This window comes from Aquila chrysaetos, chromosome 19 (assembly GCF_900496995.4).
Source record: "Aquila chrysaetos chrysaetos chromosome 19, bAquChr1.4, whole genome shotgun sequence".
NCBI lineage: Eukaryota > Metazoa > Chordata > Aves > Accipitriformes > Accipitridae > Aquila > Aquila chrysaetos.
The window spans coordinates 27,532,412-27,552,322 of NC_044022.1; the positions used below are offsets into that span (position 1 = coordinate 27,532,412).

Below are 19,911 nucleotides of genomic sequence, written 5' to 3' on the forward strand. Positions count from 1 at the left end.
ACCACCACAGCCACCTCCTCCCAAAAGGCTACTGTGGCCACAGGGGCATGTGGCTGAGCACCAAATCACGGCAGGCTTTGGGCAAGCTTAATCATCACTCTGCAACCCTGGGGTGAAGCTGGGTAGTCTCCAGAAGATGATTCTCCCATTTGTGATCTGTCAGGTAACGGGAGGGAATATGCCCTGTGGTGAGTCGGTGCTCTGTTTTCTGGGGACCAGCATGTCCTCCCTGTCATTCACACATCTCTGCTGTATGGGCAAAGGTGGTGTTTCTCCAGCCTCTGTCTGTCACTGCGGTTTGACAGCGTGGATTTATCTAAATCACAGTAACTACCATGGTGTTTGTTACTGTGTAGTGAATATGTGGGTCTCTAGTGCAGGAACTCTTAATTTCTGTGGGGTGGAGCATGGGGACCTGTCTGCACAGCAGCGGTCATTTAGCCTGGACAAAGAAAGATTGAGGGAGACATGATAAAAGGCTGCCAACAAAAACAACAAAAAAGCATAATTTGGTTTCTGAGTTCACCTTGTGCCAGATAGTGAGAACTCCTGCACTTCTGGCCAGATGAGTCTCTGTGATATGAAAGAGAAACTCATCGTCATGTCAGAAGTGTTATCCCTGCCACTTCTGGTTTGGGATGGAAAATGAGCACATGTCTGGTTCTCTTATTGAAGAGAATTTGGGCTGGAAGGGCCCTAAGCAGCTGTGGGAGAAGATAAGGGGGCAGAAAAAAGGAAAGATGAGGCAGATCAGCTACAATAAGTCACTCTGGGGTTTCAAACCTTCATTTCTCCAAAGTTACGAAGGGGGGTGGATCAAAAATCTCTTAATATCCAAATGATATTTTCTGAGTTTTTTTACAGCAGTACTGCAGTTGCCATGACATCAGATTTTGCTAGTGACACAGGAAAAAAGTGGTGGTCCTGTTCCCAGACAGTCCTTGCAGAGTGGCTCATGGACAACAGCCAGCAGAGCTGGCCCTGTCCCTCCAGTGTCACCAGTGGGATTGCTTGTGGCCCTATAAATTAAGCCCTCTTCTATGGGCTAGGCAAGCTGCAGAGGATCCCCCTTGTTTCACAGGCAGATTTTCTGTCCAAATATCTCCGTAACATAACACGCAGTGTAAAAAGCTACCAGTAATGGTTGCTGCAGGAGCACAGAGTCATTAGGTAGCTTGCGTATTTCCATACTTTTTCTTGGAGAAAACAACATCTTTATTTACTTCTCAAAAGCAATAAAGCACCTTTTGCAAAATCAGAACAAGCACATTGCCATTCATCCTCATTTCAAGTAGTGTGGGAAAACACAACAAACATATCACATGGATGGCTGAATTTTGTTGTAATTGTATTCCAATCCCACCAGCTGTAAAACCTGTCTTCTGAAATGCTGTATTATGCTGATGCTTTTGACAGAGAATTCTCTCTAGAGGCATAAAATCGTGCCTTACACTACATATAACCCCAGCAGGGGCAGCACAGAGTCAGTTAAAGATTATTTTTGGCTTATGCTAAGAAGTGAAAACAACTGGGGTTTTCTCTGCTCCTGTTATTTTGGTAAGTGTGGGGATTGGGACAGATAAAAATAATTACACCTGATAGTCCTCTGGTTAGCTTGCTCCTTAGACTGACATTAAATTTCGAATAAGAATTCCTTAAAAGGCTCTGGGGCTTGATTAATTCATTATATTTTTAAGCAGGAGTTTTTAAGGTTCCATTTCCAGGCAATATGCCACAGCAGTTAACAAGAGGGTTTCACTGTAGAGAAAACACAAATGCTTCTCTCATAAGCACAAAATGCACCACCACATTTTTCACTGCAGACTCCATTAATTATCCTAGCACAGATATTCAACTAACTCTTTTTCTCAACACCTGTGAAAACTGCAAACAATTCCTATTACAAAATAAATAAGAAGTTTCATCTTCCATCCCACCGTTTGCAAACCTGGAGGCTCCATTTCCATGGCGGGTCTGCAGGAGGGCAGGCTCCAGGAGGAGCAGTGACATGTCCCAATGGCTGAGGAAGAGCAGGTATTGCAATCACAGATCACAACGGTTTTCTGATTTATATAATTTAACACTATTTCCTCCTCTCATGAAATCTATTCAGTTATTCGTCTGTGCTGTTGTGGAAATTCCCTTCCTTTCTTTCCAAAGCAACACAGTGTGCTCATTCATCAAAGGTTTGCAGTGCTGTCTCAGGTCTGAGAGAAGCTTCTGTGAAAGAGGAGAACAATTCATCAACCTGCTAGTGCGAGCTTCCCATCATTTCAGGGCTGCATAATGCAATTCATAGGGATTCAGGAGTTTTCTGTCATTTCTAAACTAGACCTGAACCAAATATGGGCTGTGCAGACTGCAATTCTTAAGAAGTGAGAGGACAGCAGGAACACCTCATGGAGGGGAGCACTGGACCAGCCTCATGGTCACAGCCTTTCTGCTAATCACATCCCAGGTGTGAAGGACATCTTACCCCAGATTTCCACCTCAATTTGTTCTGTTCATGTCGCTACAAGCATTGGAAATTGTGCTATTCTGTATGCTAGAAAAGCAGACCAAAGTCTCCACCAGCCCTGCATCATGTCCTCTCCGTGCTGGCCCTCATTGACTCTGGGCTGTGTCTCACCACCATGCCAGTGGTGCTGCAGTCCTTGCTCATGGCTGTTACCCATGTGTCTCAGCTCTTCCTTATCTGCTCCCTCACCTTCCTGGAGTCAGTGGTGCTTTTTGCCATGCCCCTTGACAGGCTGATGGCTCTCTGACCCGAATGGAGATGTATGACCATGCCAACAGGCATGGGGTCAGCCAAAATAGGGCTGATGCACCCACAAAGGAGGATAGTCCTGATCATGCCCTGGTCCTTAATCTCCTCTGGCTACCTAGTGACCAGGGAGCGCCTTGTTCCATCCCCTTTGCCTCCACCCCAGGGTGATCTGGCTGCCCTCCAGAGGGATGGTGTTCAACAGCATCGATGCCCCGGACCTCATTTTATTCACCATGGGTTCAGATCTCCTCTTCATTTTCTTGTCCTCCATCATGGTCCTCGTGACACCTCTCAGCATTGCTTCCAAGGACAAGGGCCTGAAGGTTGTGTGGTCTCAGTCTTCTTCCTCCGAGAACTTGGCTAGCCCATCCTGCACAGATTTGGGAAAGAGGCACCCCCATCTTCAACACCTACATCCTCCTCCCACCCCTCTTCAATCCTGTCTTTTACAGCATCCAAACAAAGCAGATTTATAAAGGTACCTTCAACTTGTTTCTCTCTGGACACCTTCAAAACAAAGCATAGGTGAGAAAAGCAAGCAAACATCTTGCAAAGTCAGAGTGCAGAACCACAGGGTAATTTGGGTGGGAAGAGCACTCCAGGGGTCTCTAGCCTGATGCCCTGCTTGAAGCAAGGTCAGCATATGGGATGCACTGCTGTTGGCTGCACAGCGTTTCCAGGAGCTGGACAAAAACCTGTGGATTTGGCACATAAGAGAAGCCTGCTGAACCCAAGTGAGATAAGGGTCTGTTTTGAAAGGTTATGACCCAAAACAACTGTGTCCTCCTCGGTAAGTCGAGAAATTTCTATCACAGCCAGGACTCTGCTGCGCCAGATGCTGTAAACAGCACTGGTTGTCAGCCCCCTTGTGCAAGGGGTGTCCAGTCTTGGTTTAAGGCAAGGTTTAAGAGTAAGATAAACAAAGTCCTTACCAGTTTTATGTTTTTTCCTGTTTTGTATAATAAAACAGCTAAAAAAAATTGGACTTGTCACCTTTATCCAAATGAATGAATAACTAAGCCTGACCCACAGCCTTGCTCTATGCACCATGAAGGCCCCTCAGATGGGAGAAGAAGGGCCAGGCACGGTTTCATAGTTTAACCCCAGCCAGCAACTAAGCACCATGCAGATACTCACTCATTCCGCCCCCCCCAGTGGGATGGGGGAGAGAATTGGAAAAAGAAAGTAAAACTTGTGGGTTGAGGTAAGAACAGTTTAATAGAACAGAAAGGAAGAAACTAATAATGATAATAATAACAAAAATAAATTGACAATAATAATAATAATAATAATAATAATAATAATAATAATAATAAAAAAGGATTGGAATATACAAGTGATGCACAATGCAATTGCTCACCACCCACCCGCTGGTGCCCAGTTAGTCGCCACGTGGCAATTCCCCCAGCCCCACTCCCCCCAGTTTATATACTGGGCATGACATCACATGGTAGGGAATACCCTGTTGGCCAGTTTGGGTCAGCTGCCCTGGCTGTGTTCTCTCCCAACTTCTTGTGCCCCTCCAGCCTTCTTGCTGGCTGGGCATGAGAAGCTGAAAAATCCTTGACTTAGTATAAACACTACTTAGCAACAACTGAAAACATCAGTGTGTTATCAACAACATTCTTATACTGAACCCAAAACATAACACTATACCAGCTACTAGGAAGACAATTAACTCTATCCCAGCCAAAACCAGGACACACAGCAAAACCCAGATACCAGTTAGCATAGTGGTGCCAGGTGACGTTGGGAACTGAATGCCCTCAGTCTTGAGAGAGGGGTGGGTCTTTGGGACTGCGGGTGCCTGGGGATGAGGGTCTGCTATGTGCATCAGCATGATAAATCCCCCTTGGGGAAGCAGTATCTCCTGTTAGGCCAGCTGATATAACTAGAAGAAGTGGACATCTCCTGAACCTCCCAAGAGTCGGAGTTCAAAGGTTTTCTCCTCTACCAGCTGCTCTAAAAGGAGATTGTGCATCCCCAGCCCCAGAGCAGGGCAAGGCAGATGCCAGCTCCCTGACCGCAGCAACAGCTTGTCTGGGAGCTCTGTGCTCTGCACAGCGCTCGCTTCACCTGATTTCACACTAATGTAGAGCTGGGAGAACAAATGTGGATTCTCTGCAATCCCTCATTATTCCTATGACCCTCTCTGAAACACCCTGGGGTGTCAGGGCCCTCTGCATGGGTTTTTCTCTTCACAGACCCCCATGCATGCACTGGCAGGGCACGCACATGAGAGAGCACTGTAGAGTTAAGGAAACCGCCCGCAACAGCCCTTAGAAACAAGAGATAACACCCACACACGGACGGCATTGCATCCGACAGCGCAAACACACCTGCACCACCCCCCCCGCGCCTTCCCCAGCACAGAGACAGGGAGACTCTGCAGACATGGTGCTGGGAGGCATTTATTCGGTGGTTACAGCCTGTCAGTACGCAAAGGGCATCTCCCTGTGCTCAGGGCTGCTTGTGGCAGAGCAGGGACTCTTCCTCGCACAACTGGTCCCGGGATGCTCAGTGGTACTTGCGGGCAAGAGCGTGAGCCACGACACTGACCAGCTTTTGCCAGGCAAACTGGCAAGCAGGGGTGAAATCCCTGGCGAAGTGGGAAGCCAGGACAATGATGAGGATGTCTCCAAGGAGCTGGAGGAGAAAGAGGAAAACAGACAGGGTTAGTGCTGCTTGAACCGTTGTGCCACAGCAGACCATGGAGCGGGGGCCCGACATCCCCAAGCTGGGGCTGAGCTGTTGGACCCACAACCTCTCGAAGAAGGCTCTGCATCCTGCTGCACACAAGTCCACCAAACCCACCCTGTCCTGCCATGGTTTTAGCTCTAAACAGCTTCTTCCTTTATGCAAGCTCTCCGTCTCCCTGGTTCTCCTGGTGCAGACTTCCCTCTGGTCCCTCTCCTTCCCATCCGCCCCAGACACAACCCTGCAACCCACAGGCTGCATGTCCTTTCTCCTGACTTCTGCCTGAGGCTGAGTTTCCCTCCTGAAAGGACTCTCACATGCTGCACACTCCTCCTCTTCCTCCTCAGCCCCCCTGCCTCATCAGAGTGGCCCTCGGGCTGCAGGTCTGGTTATGGGGACTGGCTCACTCCCCGTTCCCTGGAACTGCTACAACAAAATCCTCAGTCTTTCCATTAGAAAGCTCTGGGTTTTGGGAAAACAATATTTGCCTCATTCTTAAAAAAAAAAAAAAAGAAAAAGAAAAAGAAAGAAAGAACCTTAAAACCATTTTCCTCCATTTTTGGGATGCTAAAGCAATTTGGCCTGAGACCTACCCTGCAAAATGCTGGGGTTTTTTCTTTTTCTCTTTAGACATAAATGAAGATAATGAGCCATTTTTATTTAAAAGTGTTGGCAGAGGAGGAAGTGTCCTATCCAGACAGGCAGCCCATGCTGGACAAGGCAGAAACCTGCTGGGTGTTTTTCGAGCACACTAGCTGCTTATCTTGCTATAGGACCTATGATTTCCTTAAATGCTCTCCTTAGCACCCCTCTGCCTCTGACTCCTCCAGCCCATGCTGCACCTTCCCCCAGGTTTGTTTCTTTTGGCCCCAACCAGATCTCCTTCAGGTAACAATCTCCCAATACCTTGTCCTCCCCATTTCTGTGCTGGTACTAAAAATGGGACTTTTTAGTGTGAAAGTCACCCACGCTCTTGCAAACAGTCCTGCACAAGCCATCATCTCTCTTGGGTACTACACAGGGCCTCTGCCTCCAGCAGCCAAAGTACGTATGCCTAGACAGCGTTGTTGGAGGCAATACCCCCAGTTTCAAAGCAAAATCTGACTTTCCCCACAGGACACAGGGAAAGGGCTGGGACTGCAAACACGGCTCACCCTGAAGTTCTCAGGGTCCACGTGCAGCTTCTCACAGTGCAGCTCGGACAGCTTGGCATAGGTCGCCTTAATGTTGTCCAGGTTCTTGATGGCTTCCCCGAAGGAGGTGAGCACTTTCCTGCCATGGGCGCGGACCTTGGGGTTGCCAAGGACGGCGGTGGGGCTGGAGAGGTTCCCGAAGGAAGCGAAGAACCTCTGGGTCCAGGGGTAGACGATCAGCAGCCTGGGGAGGGATGGAGGGGGAACACAAGCAGACACAGAGACGTTAATGCTCCCCAGTGCAATTGCCACAGTTTCTCTGTCCAGGGTGCAGCTGAGCAGATGCCCGGGAGCTGGACCTACCTGGCCAGGGCCTCGGCACCGCATTCCTCCACATTGATCTTGCTCCAGATGCTGGTGATGAGCTGCTTCTCTTCGGCTGACCAGTGCACCATGGTGGCAGGCGGCTTTGCTCAGAGCTGCAGGAGGACACAGACCCCGTAGCTGAGCTGCGGACCCCGCGGAGGCTTTTATCCGCTGCCGGCAGCTCCTCCCCGTCCTGCACTGTGGGGTCATTGGCTGGGGCCAGGGTGGGGGTCCCCACCAGCGCGGGAGCAGAAGGGGATGGCCAGGGTGTGGCACGCTGAGAAGGGGCCTCTGGTTATCCTGCGCTCAAGAGCTTTATCCCTTCCCCTCTGTGCAGGCAGGTCAGTTCTCCATTTCACCTACTAGACATGGGCCCCTTTGCAGAGAAGGGGCTGCACAAGCCACTGGGCAATAGTCCGTCATGATTTAAGGTGTGTGCGTGGGTCTCAATGGGGTGTGAGCCTTGCACCTTGGCTCTCCCACATGCTGGACTCTGCTTTGCCTTAGTCTCTATCAGTGAAATGATGAATGCCTCTGCCAAAATGCAGCCCATGGCAGAGCAACCCAGAGGGGTTTGCCACCAGCAAACCGTACAGATACCTTCACTGCACACTGGGGGTGATGCACCCTTGCCAGGAGCAATGGCCTTGCATGAGGGGGCTGTCCTGTTTCATTTTCTGCATAAAACCCCAAGAAACACAGTCCCTGCTGAAAGTGCAGGGGCTTTGATCCTGATCCCAAGGCACCTGGGGCAATCCGCTGTCTTCCTGTTGTTTTCCATAGGATTTGGATTGGGCTAAGAGGCGCTGGATCTTGTTGGACTAGTGACTGAGTAAAAGGTAGGTTGTTTGGATGGCCAGGCTGCAGCAGAGCTAAAGAGCTGACCAAGCTCCTTTCCAGACATTGGGGCTTGCCTTCCTCCATGGACCACCTCCTGCTAAGTGTCTTCTTAGCCTTTTATCGAAAATACAGGAATGGGAGGAAAATCAATTAAAAGAAAGAAAAATACTAAGGGAGATTTTCAGCCTGATAATATTTCTTTCCCCCTTTAGTTGTAGACTTTTTTTCAATGGAACAGGGATGAATAATCTTCATTAGAGTTGCCTACCTCTGCCTTTTCTCAAGAAAATCCAGTGCACGTGGGCTGGTGTGCTGGAACATGATGATAAATCAAGTCGAGCACTGTCTGGGCGCATGCATGGGTGAGGGAACATGCAGGCAAAATGCCACCGGGCTGCCGCCAGTGCGCACCCTCCTGCACCACCTTATCAGCCCCTCCAGGACCTGCAGTGCTGCCAACGTCGTGCTGCACCGGGCATCGCCTGGGGGGGTTGTTGGCTCCCTCAGGGGTGTTTTGCCGTCATGCAGGAGACAAAATGGGAACAGGCAAAGCAGCACGGGGAGAGGACATCCTGCAGGATCTGTTTGCTGGGGGGACAGGGACCGGGGTGTCATCCCCCAGCTGGGGATGGGGAGTGAAGCCCCAGGCAGCGCCAGCGGGCACCATACCCATCCTGCCATGCTGCTGGGTGCAGGGGATGGAAACCCTCGTCCCTGCTGCCGGGAAGGGGTACCCCAGCAGGAACCCCAACAGTGGAAAGAGCCCAGCCCTCCCCTGCTGTACTGATCTGTAGGGTCTAACCTGAGAGGGCTGCTCAGCTCTTTTCTACCCCCAGACACCTTGCTCGCAGGAGGAGACCTACTTGTTCAAATAATTCAGTCACTTCTCCCTGAAGTCTATGAACAATTATGTCCATACAAAAGTCTACAAATACCTATCATGAAACCTATGAAAAATCATATAAGAATCTGTTTTTTTGTGACCCTGGACACCAAACCAAGACACCACACTCCGTGCCTGCCCAGACTCCCTGCAGGGAGGAAAACACTTTGGGAATTACTACAAATCATCTTCTCACCTTCTCAGTGTCTGCCTTGACACCAGAAACAAAATGCCTCTTCCTTCAAGTAATGTGAGTGAGAAGGGACATTTATGGGTCACAGAGGGCTTTTGATATGCTCCAGTGGTTCAGGGTCAGAGCGTGGGAATGCCCACAAATGTGGATGAAGCAGGCTAGGACACAGTGCCAACAGGGTGTCAGAGGTACTGGGATATATAGCTATGCCCTCTTTTTTTCCCTTTAAAAAGTAAGCATGTCCTTTCAGCTAAACATTGCTTTTATTGCATCATGCTCAGTTCAGACAGGGCAGACGGTGCTTCCCATGCCAAGAACAAACTCTACCCTAGAGAGTCCTGCTCTGCAGACAAACACCCAAAACACTGTGTGCACAGAGCATCGATTGATACTCGCATCCAGGAAATTATTAATAGTCACCACTATTAGCAGGATTGGGCCCCCCATAATTGCAGAATGGGTGGCACAGGGTGAAAAAGAAGTGCATAAACAAAGTCTGGACAGGTCTTGATAGCAAAATGTTTATCTAAAACCTACCCCCACCCAGCTGCCTGCTCGGCCGGTATGAGTCAGCTAATTTCTTGTAGGCTTTATACCAGGAATGAGCCAGGGTAGATTAAAGTCTTCAGTTTGTTTATCCTCCCCCAAAAATATGAATGCTCCAGGTTCCCCTTGCCTGCAAGAAAAACGTGCAGGTTTCATAGTAAAATACCAACTAGTTTCTCAGTGCAAACTTCCCAGTGTGTGACCACAGAGGTAGCAGGGCTGCATCTACCCAATATTCTGTAAGTATGATTTCCAGAGGCAAATCCCACACAACCCCCCCAAAACCAGACAGAACAAAGGGAGGTGGTATTTTCTGGGACCCAAATGCCTGCCCCCCAGTCTGCCTGCGGGTGCCGCAGGTCCCCGTCCCCCCAACCCCTCCAGCCTCTCAGGGACACACAGACTCAGTGGAGACTTCACAGGATGAGCTTTATTTGGCTGTCAGCTTTTTGGATGATCTTTTATTTAAAAGCTGTCAGCTCCAGAGCAGCATGTCAGCCGGTGCATGACACGCAGCTAGAGGATGCTGCCGGGGCTTTTCTGCTGACGCTTTAGTGGTACTTGCGGGCCAGAGCATGGGCCACCGCACGGACCAGCTTTTGCCAGGCAGCCTGGCAGTCGGGAGAGAAATCCTTGGTGAAGTGGGCGGCCAGGACGATGATCAGGATGTCACCCAGGAGCTGCGGGGACAAGAGCACCCTTGGGTTAGCAATGCCCAGGAGCCTGCAGATCCCCACGCGAGCACTCGCATTAGATCCAAGGAAACCTCTGGGCATTTTGTAGGCTTAAAAATCTCCCTGGAGTCCGTTTTAAGATGTGCCTTAAACTTGTTCTCTGCTCTTACTCTAAAGATTCAGGTTCTGCTACTGTTATGGGAAGAGAAACAAAAAATTCTCCAGAAATTTTGTTGATTAAATTTTTCTTTCTCCCTTCTGGCTTCGTTTGGGAGTTTCTCCTGAGCAGAAGACACAGCTGAGCATCTGCCGCGTGGCAGGGAGCCGGCACTCCGCACTGCAAAGCACCCTGGCATGAACAATGAGCTCATGCTGACGCGGGGGGGGGATCTCTGCCAGCCCCGGTGACAAATGTCGGAGTTAATTCCCTGCTGGGAATCTCTCAGCTGCAGAGATACGGGAGACAAAGTTTTCTCTCCCTCTAGGTCCCATTCCTCTTTTGCTTTTGGCATCTAGCCGCATCTCTTGCTCCTCACTCATCTCTCCTTTCTCCTCAGTGCCAAGCTTTACTCTTGCTCCTTCGCTTTCCCCTTGGCTCAAACTTCTTCCTGCTCAACAACTGCTTTCACTTCACTCTCCCCCTCCCTTTCCACACTGAAACCACCTCCTCGCTGCCTTCCCACCTCCCGTGCGTCCTCACTTGCACCCTCCATATGGCCTCTCCATAACCATCACCTCTCAGCCCCTTTGGTGCTTTCTCACCGAGATGCAAGTTGGTGCCTTCTCTCTTTGTCCCCCTCCTGCATCTCCCCCCCACCCCAACCACCAGCCCCTCTTCCTCCTGCACCGGCATCTCTAGGGTAAATCCCTCACGCGGCAGGGTTCAGGGTTAGGGGAGAAACTGCCCACAGAGACGCAACTGTGGGGACGGGTCCCCCAATCAGGAGCACAGCTCACCCTGAAGTTCTCGGGGTCGACGTGCAGCTTGTCGCAGTGCAGCTCGGACAGCTGGGCGAAGGTGTTCTTGATGTTGTCCAGGTTCTTGACGGCTTCCCCGAAGGAGGTGAGCACTTTCTTGCCATGGGCGCGGACCATGGGGTTGCCAATGATGGCGGTGGGGCTGGAGAGGTTCCCGAAGGAAGCAAAGAACCTCTGGGTCCAGGGGTAGACGATCAGCAGCCTGGGGAGAGATGGAGGGGGGACACAAGCAGACACAGATGTTTCTGCAATTGGAGTGGTTTCTCTGTCCAGGGTGCAGCTGAGCAGATGCCCGGGAGCTGGACCTACCTGGCCAGGGCCTCGGCACCGCAGTCGGCCACATTGACCTTGCCCCAGAGGCCGGTGATGAGCTGCTTCTCTTCGGCTGTCCAGTGCACCATGGTGTCCGGTGGAGGGTAGCGTGTGGCTGCCGGCAGGTACGGAGGAAGTCTCGGCTCTTGCTCCCAAGGGGATCGCACGCTGGGGAGCAGCTCTCCCTGTCCCCACTTTTATACGCTACCCCGGGCCCCTCCTCTTCCCTGTGCACCCCTCCATTGGCTGGGACCCCGGGGGGGCCCCCCGCAGCCCTGGCACCCCAAGGGAGGGGACACGGCGTCAGGGTGGGGCCCCAGGGCAAGATGCCCAAATCCACCACCAGGATGGGCTGCCGGGCTGCCCTCCCCCCGTCTTTGATTTCCAGCTCTGCAGCTCCCCGCTGAAGGGTGGCATTTATCTCCACGCCAAGTCCGAGCACGGCACCGTGCAAGTCCCGCATAAGCCCTCAGAGGAAGGTGCGTGCAAGGCTTCGTGCCCCTCGGATGGTGCAAACCGCGGCGGGCTGCATGGCTGTGAGGCAGAAGACTTGGGCTGGGGGCTGTTGGGTCCTCCCTCCGAATGCACCATTTCTTTTTGTCCTCTTCTTGCAGGACCTGTCAGGCTTTGGGTTCTCCTTGTTCTTTCCTATCGGCCATTTAACAGTGTGCCAACTTCAGGGTAACACTAAGAAAACCATGGGCAGTCGCTTGCAGTCAGAGCTCCTGTCTCAAAGAGCCTACTAGCAAAGATCAAGCAAGGCTGAAAGGGAACCGTTACAACGCAGGGGCCCCAGGAGAGGAGGGGAAGACTGGGTATACTGGGGTCTGTGCCGATGCGCAGCAGGAGGCAGTGCCTGACCGAGCGGTTTGGCAGCCGGAGGAGCAGTGGTCCTCCCGAGGGGTGGCAGGGGCACCTGGGTCTCCTGGGGCTGCCCATCTGCTCCTGCTCCCAGCAGAGCGGGCTGGAGGTGGTGGGGTGGGATGCAGGCGCTGGGGCTGGGGCTGGAGCTCGTGGGGCCGGACCCAGGCAGCGCACTGGAATGCCAGCTGGTCCAGTGGGGTCTGTATGACCATGGAGCAACGGGTTTGCATTGGCCATGGGCTGCGGGCTGCCGCCATTTCCAATGGATGCACTGGTTCTCCGCTGATGCTCACTTCAGGAGGTGGCTTGGCCAAAGGACCCTGGGGCCAGGCCTGCGAGGTGATGCTGTTCCATACTGAACAGTGCAGTGGAATTCACCTGGAGGAATTCACCACCCAGTGTCGTGGTTTAACCCCAGCCAGCAACTAAGCAGCCGCTCACTCACTCCCCCCACACCCAGTGGGATGGGGGAGAAAATCAGGAAAAGAAGTAAAACTCGTGGGTTGAGATAAGAACGGTTTAAAAGAACAGAAAAGAAGAAACTAATAATGATAATGATAACACTAATAAAATGACAACAGCAATAATAAAAGGGTTGAAATGTATAAATGATGCGCAGTGCAATTGCTCACCACCTGCCGATCGACACCCAGCCAGTCCCTGAGCGGCAATCCCCCAGCCCCACTCCCCCCAGTTTATATACTGGGCATGACGTCACACGGTATGGAATACCCCGTTGGCCAGTTTGGGTCAGCTGCCCTGGCTCTGTCCTGTCCCAACTTCTTGTGCCCCTCCAGATTTCTCGCTGGCTGGGCATAAGAAGCTGAAAAATCCTTGACTTTAGACTAAACACTACTTAGCAACAACTGAAAACATCAGTGTTATCAACATTCTTATACTGAACTCAAAACATAGCACTGTACCAGCTACTAGGAAGACAATTAACTCTATCCCAGCTGAAACCAGGACACCCAGGAACCCCAAATGTGTCCCTGAGCTACTCTCGGTGCTGTGGGGATGCTGCGAGTCTGAAAGGAAGACAGGAGGCTGGTGAGGGCCACTGTCCTCTGCATGGCATGGAGACTGTTCAGGGAATTTCATTTTGCTTGTGGAAAGTTAGATGTAGGGGCCAGTGAAAGCAGATGCTTTGTCCTTCCTGTACATGAAATTACCATTCTTGGCGTATTTTTTGCCATAATAGGTAGTTGGGTCTATTACATTCTGCCTTTAATAATCTGAGAACTATAATGGTATAGACAAAAAACAACAAACAAAGCATTTTTCCTTCCATGAAGGAAGTTACAAACGATGGACCAAATCTCACTGCCGCTTCTCCCACTGCACATTTTTGTACAAAGTTTTGTTCCACTTAATCTGTGAAAGACAAAACATTAAACCAAATGATGCAATGTACATCAGTAATGATGTTACCTGATGCCTCAAAAAAGCACTGGAGTATTTCTGTTTGTATTTTGTAGTGTGTTCATTTGTTTTTTGTCTTGAATGTTCCCCTGGATTCTCCAGCTTAGACAAGTCTCACTTGCATGAATTCATAGACAAGACTGTTGCTCATGCTACCCCGTGTGTGTGAGCATTCCCTTCCTGTTCCCCAGCACCCTGGGGTGGCCCCCACCCCATTCCCACAGAGAGGCAGACACCTCTTCATGGCTGAAGTAGTTGGTGTTTATTTGGCAATTAAAGACCAGCAGAACCAGAGGATGTTTCCCTGTGAGCTGGGAGCATCTCCAGGCACAAAAGCTTGCGAGAGGCTCAGTGGTACTCGTGGGCCAGCGCGTGGGCCACCACCCGGACCATCTTCTGCCAGGCAGACTGGCAGGCAGGGGTGAAGTCCTTGCCGAAGTGGCTGGCCAGGACGATGATGAGGATGTCACCCAGGAGCTGGCAATGGAGGGAGGAGAAGCCATCAGCCCAGTGCTGCCCCCCACCTCCCTCCCCACCATCACACCACCCAGGTGTTCACACGTGGACACTGGTTACTGGGGAATTCATTGCAAAGCAAGGAACAGATTTATCACAGCCCCATGCAGAGGACCAGGCTCCTTGCACAGCCTGCATCTCTGGCATTCACCAGGATGCCTGGATGTGCTGGATTCTACCCCCCAAACACCTTCCTTTGCCTGCTGTGCAGTGTCCTCTCTCTGCTTCGACTGGGTTTATCCTTTCCTTTCATATCCCTACCCACCCTTGCTTTCTCTTAGCTCAGATCCCCTCCTTCTGCTGAAGTGGCTGTGTTTATTTTCTCTCCTGGCTTAACCACTCCATCATAGCCAGGCTTAGCTCTTCCCTCCAAACCCTGTCTCGGTTTCTTCCCTTCTGGTCTCTGGCTGCTCCAAGCCAATGTTGCTTGCTATCAGCACATATTCAACTCTGTGCTTCATCCCCATCGATCCTGCCTGCCTGGGTCTCTCCTCTCACAAATCCCAGCCCCATAACTCTTCTCTATTCTCCCCAAACATGCCTATTCACTCCCCCTTCCCTTCCACCACCACTGCCCTCCGCAGGCTCCCAGGCTCAGGCAGCCTCAGGGTTTCTCTCTAGGTCTCGCTGACTGTCAGAGACCCCTAAAGCCCTCTCCAGAGAACAGAAACCTTTGCCCAGCTGAGGCTGGAGTCCAAGCACAGCTCACCCTGAAGTTCTCGGGGTCCACGTGCAGCTTCTCACAGTGGAGTTTGCTCAGCTGGGCAAAACTTTTCTTGATGTTGTCCAGGTTCTTGACGGCTTCCCCGAAGGAGGTGAGCACTTTCTTGCCATGGGCGCGGACCATGGGGTTGCCAAGGATAGCGGTGGGGCTGGAGAGGTTCCCGAAGGAAGCAAAGAACCTCTGGGTCCAGGGGTAGACGATCAGCAGCCTGGGGAGAGATGGAGGGGGGACACAAGCAGACACAGAGACGTTAATGCTCCCCAATGCAATTGCCACAGTTTCTCTGTCCAGGGTGCAGCTGAGCAGATGCCCGGGAGCTGGACCTACCTGGCCAGGGCCTCGGCACCGCAGTCGGCCACATTGACCTTGCCCCAGAGGCCGGTGATGAGCTGCTTCTCTTCGGCTGTCCAGTGCACCATGGTGTCGAGCAAGAGGGTTTGCCTGGGGCTTCCCTGAACAATGACGAGGAAGTGGAGCCAAAGTCTGCCCCAGGGATTTTTATACACTAGTAACGGCTTGTCCTAATCTCAGTTCACGTAGCTATTGGTTGGGTTTGGGGAGGGAGCTGGGCTGCGCAAGGAAAGATAGCAATTTTGGATCCTGTCCAAGGGGAAAAGAGGCCCTTTCCCCCCTCTGCCTTTGAGTGGACAAGCATCATCTCATACCCATGCACTTGTATTTACAGCTGCAAGTGCAGGTGGAGCTGCCTGCACAGCTTCTCCCCGGCTGCGGGTTTCCAGCATTGCAGAGGTTGCCGGAGGCTGGGGGCTGAACATGCGTTGCAGACCCAAGAAGACAGGCAGTGACATTCAAAGAGTTTGCAGTCTCCAGCTTGACCATGTTTTCAGACTCTTAATGGTGCATTGCTGCCCTGCAGTCCTGGGATTCATCCTGAACAGCTCTAGGCATCATCTACCCCAGCTGGAAGGACCAGAGGCTTACTGGGAAACAAAGATTGGATGATCATTCCCAAATCTGGGGCCCATGCTTTAAATGCAAGAGCCTCCTTTCTTGTCTGTCCTAGCAAAGAGCTTCAGAGTTGTTGTCCATCATCATTGTCCATCGTTGTTGTCCATGCTGTTCTGAGCCTAAGCTCTCCTATTTCCCATCTCTAGTGCAATTCCCTGTCATCAGGGAAAGTGGATCCACCTCAAAGTCACAAGTCAGAGTTATGGGTCTCAAGAGCATGGTGTTATTCCTAGCCTTAGTCCTGTGAGGAGTACAAGCCAGACATGTCACCCACGTGGACAGTCCCACCTGATGCCAGTGGGAATCTAGGACCAGGCTGTACTGTGCAAAACCCATCCAATGTTAATTTTATCTGCTGGCCCTCCAAGAAGAGGACAACAGAGCACTTTTACTTTATTTTAGATTTTGAATGCCTTGTTACTGTATGGGGCTGATGACTGTCTCTTAGTCTAATAACTGGGTGGCTTTGGGGCACAGTTCTGAGCCTGACCAAATCAGAAGTGGGGTGTACACCAAATAAAAGGCAGAACCAAAGAGGAAACCATGCTTATTTTTTCAGACTGCTAGCAGAAATATGCAATAAAACCTTGTCTGCATGGCAAAAGTTTGATGGTTTTGCTGTATCAGGCACTACTACTGACAAATTCTTGAGTGCAGACACTGCTTATACTAGAAAAAAGAGTTCTTTTGATATACAGCATACCTCATACCCCAAAAGAAATAACCTGTCCCGGCAAAGCAGCATTTCTACTGTTGGTAGAGCTGTCTTGATCAGATTGCTTGTTCACATAAACTAATTCAGCCCTAAGAAAGAGCCTTGCAGGGATGATCTCTCACTGCATGCAGAATGAGGTCTGTCCTCTTGTCTTCTTCTTGGCAACCATCTCTACAAATCTGAAGAGCACTATCTTGTCTCTTATCTGCGTGCTCCAAATAAAACTGTCAATAAGTTCTTCCAGCCTTAGCTCTGGTCAATACCATTACTCCCTGCAGTTACTATATCTTCGAAAGTGGTGACTGTTTTCCACCCTCCTACTTGACAGGGCATCTCGATCCAAGGTGTTTCCTACTAACAAGGGAGGCTGTCAAAGAATAAAAGTATTCTTACTAGTATAATTTTGCAAACAGGGTCCTGATGCACTGTAGGATGCATTGATGCACTTAAAATCACGCAAGAAGCCTGCGATACAGTCAGGTACTGAGCTCTGCCTTCAGCTGTAACTGGTGACCTGACCTTAAACTAAATTCTCTAATTGCAACTCTAGTTCTGCTATGTACAAATTGCTTCATGCACATGCCCTCTCAGTTAATATGGACATAAGAAATGAGGAGGCTGTAACATCAGTAAATTGCTCTGCGGCCACAGCTTCCAGATTCCTTATTAGCAGAGTGGACTGGTGAACTGGTGGCATCAGTCCTGCGGTACCTCAGCACCAGAGCAGCTTGGATGCACCATCCCACGAGGGCAGTTTCAAATGCCTATCCCAGGTGTGAAGTGAGATACTAAACTAAGAGAAGAAGCAAAGGATTAACAGCTCCTGGGGCTTGCTGAGCTTCACCTTATCTTTCCTTTCTTCTCCTTCAGCTCTGTCCCTCCCCATCCTACACAGCTCCTCCTCGCTCACTGCTGTGGGCAGCAGCATCTCCTGACCAGAGAACATCGTCCTGTCCTGGCAAGTCATTCCTTCAAAGTGCTTTTCACATCATCTCCAGCAATTGCATTAGTGCCACAGGCCAGTTATCAGCTGACAGAAGGAAAAAGCATGAGATTAAACTCCCTGTGAAAGATTTCCAAGGGCTTTTTAGTTTTAAGATTAGTCAGCCGCAAAGACATTTTAAGGAAACCTGCTATGCTGGGCAGGCCCAGAGGCTGTTTTCAACAGTCGGGCAGCGGTCCATAACACCATCAGAGGCACGAGCTCACAGTCAAGCAGACACAGCCCTGAAGGTGCCTGCAGGGATGGCAGAGTGACCTCGGCCAGGACGTCACGAGCATTCTCTGTATGCAACCCTGTACGCTGGGAGACAGCAGAGAGGCACTTGGCAAAAAGCAAATGCACGACAGCCCAGACAGTTCCAGCCGTGTGCTCTTCTTGGGGCTTCTCCAGGGAATCCATCCACCTCATCCATTTTTATAAGGAAGAGTTCATTTTAAGTACATTTTAAAATCACCTGCTCTATGGCTTGGGGGCAGAGGCCTGGCTGGCAATTTTTAGATGCTCAGAGCTCCCAGCACAGGGGTTGTCTGTTGAGGGGGCTGTTTGGGGGCACAGGGTGGGAGGGGAAATGTTCATCACAATGTGCCAAAGAGGGGCAATTTCTGTAGCTTTTTTCCAGTTCGCGGAGTCAAAGGGAGATCTCCTTTCCCCTAGTGTACCTACAGCAATACCTTGCAGCATGCTTATCCCCAGAAGGAAAACTAGGGGCCCTTTTGCTGTCTGCCTGGCATGGATTTCACTATGCTCAGGACTCTTCCCTCAAGCATCCTTCCAGCCGGCTCTTCCCTTTGGTGTGGGTGGAAGATCCCCTAAGTTGTTCTTCATCTCTTGGCCCCACACTGGGCCATGCCATGGACGGCAACCTTCCTTTTTATAGATAAACCATCCCAATGATGGCAAAAGGCAGCTACAGTAACAGCCTTTCTGAAACAAGCAGAATTTATTGGTCACTCTGATTGCAGCAGGCAGTGTCCCGTGCCAAGCTTTACCAGAGCCCTTATCAGCAGGAGTGGCAGCTATACCCAGCCTCTGCCGCTCTGGATCCAGGCCAGCCTCTTCTGCCTCCTCCAAAACATGCAATTTTTTGTGTCTTAAGCCAGTAGGTCTCAAGGGTGTCTTTGTTCCCGCTTTATTTGCTGTGATCTTCCTTTCCCAGCTGAACAGCCCTGCCCAGGCTCATCCCACTCTGTGCCAGCATCTCGTGGTCTCCCAGCTGAGGACAGGAGCTCACTCATTCCCCCCTGTAGTGGAAGCAGCAGACGGCAAAATGGGAATGTGCGTCAGCCAGCCCTGCCTTGGTCAGGCTATGGAGGGCTGGAACCACTTCAAAGGGACTCTGGGCTCCAAAACGCTGTTTGCACCATGCAGAAATCCTGGGGCTCACAGCGAGCACCTGGGTCTCACTGAAATGGCGTAACAGAGGGTAAGGCAGAAGTCAGGTCCTGAACGCGAGCCAACTGCTAAGGACCAAGCTGATGGCTCACTGTCCTCTGGGCACTTCATGGCTCCCAGCCCTGCCTGAGCATCCCAGCCATCACCCTGCACTGCTGCTGCAGAAATGCTGCAATGGCCATTTTATCTCACGGTAAAACCCCAGCACTGCTTTTGCTCCCTGTCACTGTGCTGGTGAGGCTGGGCTCTCCTCCCCAAAGAGGACAGTCTTCACAGTGTGATGGCCTGGAAGTGCACATTTAATTCCTGCTTTCCCACCAGCTGCTGGAGGTGCTTCGGTCGAGCCACTTCCCTTGTGCTGCTCCATTCCCCGCCTGCAAAGGCAGGAGGCACTACTGACACCACTGCTTCTGTGAAGAGCTGTTAGAGCTACCGGTGCGACACTGCTAGGACTAGGCAGTGTCATTTCAACACCAGGCTTGCCCTGGTGTTCGTCTAGCCTGCATCCAGGGCTTGCCTCTAACCTGCCTTTGGGGTCAGATGGGCTGTTGGCGGTCACAACTTTGCTCTGGCTTCACACGAAAGAGGGGCAACCCACACTTGGAAAGCCTGGCACACTGGCTCTGCAACACCAGCACCGCATCCTGCCCCTTGCCTGTACCTCTAATTGCAGATTAAGGCCAACAGGACCATCCAGGTGCTGGCCGTAGTGCACGGTCAGGAAGCAGAACGTGCTCCACATCACCACTGGGATGTGCCCATGGCACAGGGTGGAAGAGGAGGAACAGAATGATTAGGACATTCACAGACACTGGGGCGAAAACATATTGCTGAGGTTCAGGCAAGCGTTTGCTGGTTTGGGACCTAGAGGTATAAACACAGGAGCAGACAGAGTGTGTGCTGCTGGATGCACCCAC

The 19,911-nt window shown here is 51.2% G+C and overlaps 3 protein-coding genes and 1 long non-coding RNA gene across 4 annotated transcripts; 1 reads left to right on the forward strand and 3 right to left on the reverse strand.

The window, feature by feature from the left end:
• Positions 1–5,162: 5,162 nt before the first annotated feature.
• Positions 5,163–7,083, reverse strand: LOC115353404 (hemoglobin subunit epsilon). Its single transcript, XM_030042763.2, has 3 exons — positions 6,961–7,083; positions 6,619–6,841; positions 5,163–5,413 (listed from the first exon to the last, which is right to left on the reverse strand). The coding sequence occupies exons 1-3, from the start codon at positions 7,050–7,052 to the stop codon at positions 5,285–5,287; spliced, it is 444 nt and encodes a 147-aa protein (XP_029898623.1). The 5' UTR covers positions 7,053–7,083; the 3' UTR covers positions 5,163–5,284.
• Positions 6,856–11,481, forward strand: LOC121232440. The gene is made up of 2 exons (XR_005930871.1): positions 6,856–6,925; positions 11,351–11,481. It is a non-coding gene; the product is annotated as an uncharacterized LOC121232440 (long non-coding RNA).
• LOC115353402 (hemoglobin subunit beta) lies at positions 9,838–11,600 on the reverse strand. The gene is made up of 3 exons (XM_030042760.2): positions 11,387–11,600; positions 11,057–11,279; positions 9,838–10,105 (listed from the first exon to the last, which is right to left on the reverse strand). Exons 1-3 carry the CDS (start codon positions 11,476–11,478, stop codon positions 9,977–9,979), a joined length of 444 nt encoding a protein of 147 aa, XP_029898620.1. The 5' UTR covers positions 11,479–11,600; the 3' UTR covers positions 9,838–9,976.
• A 2,314-nt stretch (positions 11,601–13,914) lies between these two features.
• Positions 13,915–15,488, reverse strand: LOC115353403 (hemoglobin subunit beta-like). The gene is made up of 3 exons (XM_030042762.1): positions 15,243–15,488; positions 14,901–15,123; positions 13,915–14,152 (listed from the first exon to the last, which is right to left on the reverse strand). The coding sequence occupies exons 1-3, from the start codon at positions 15,332–15,334 to the stop codon at positions 14,024–14,026; spliced, it is 444 nt and encodes a 147-aa protein (XP_029898622.1). The 5' UTR covers positions 15,335–15,488; the 3' UTR covers positions 13,915–14,023.
• Positions 15,489–19,911: the final 4,423 nt, after the last annotated feature.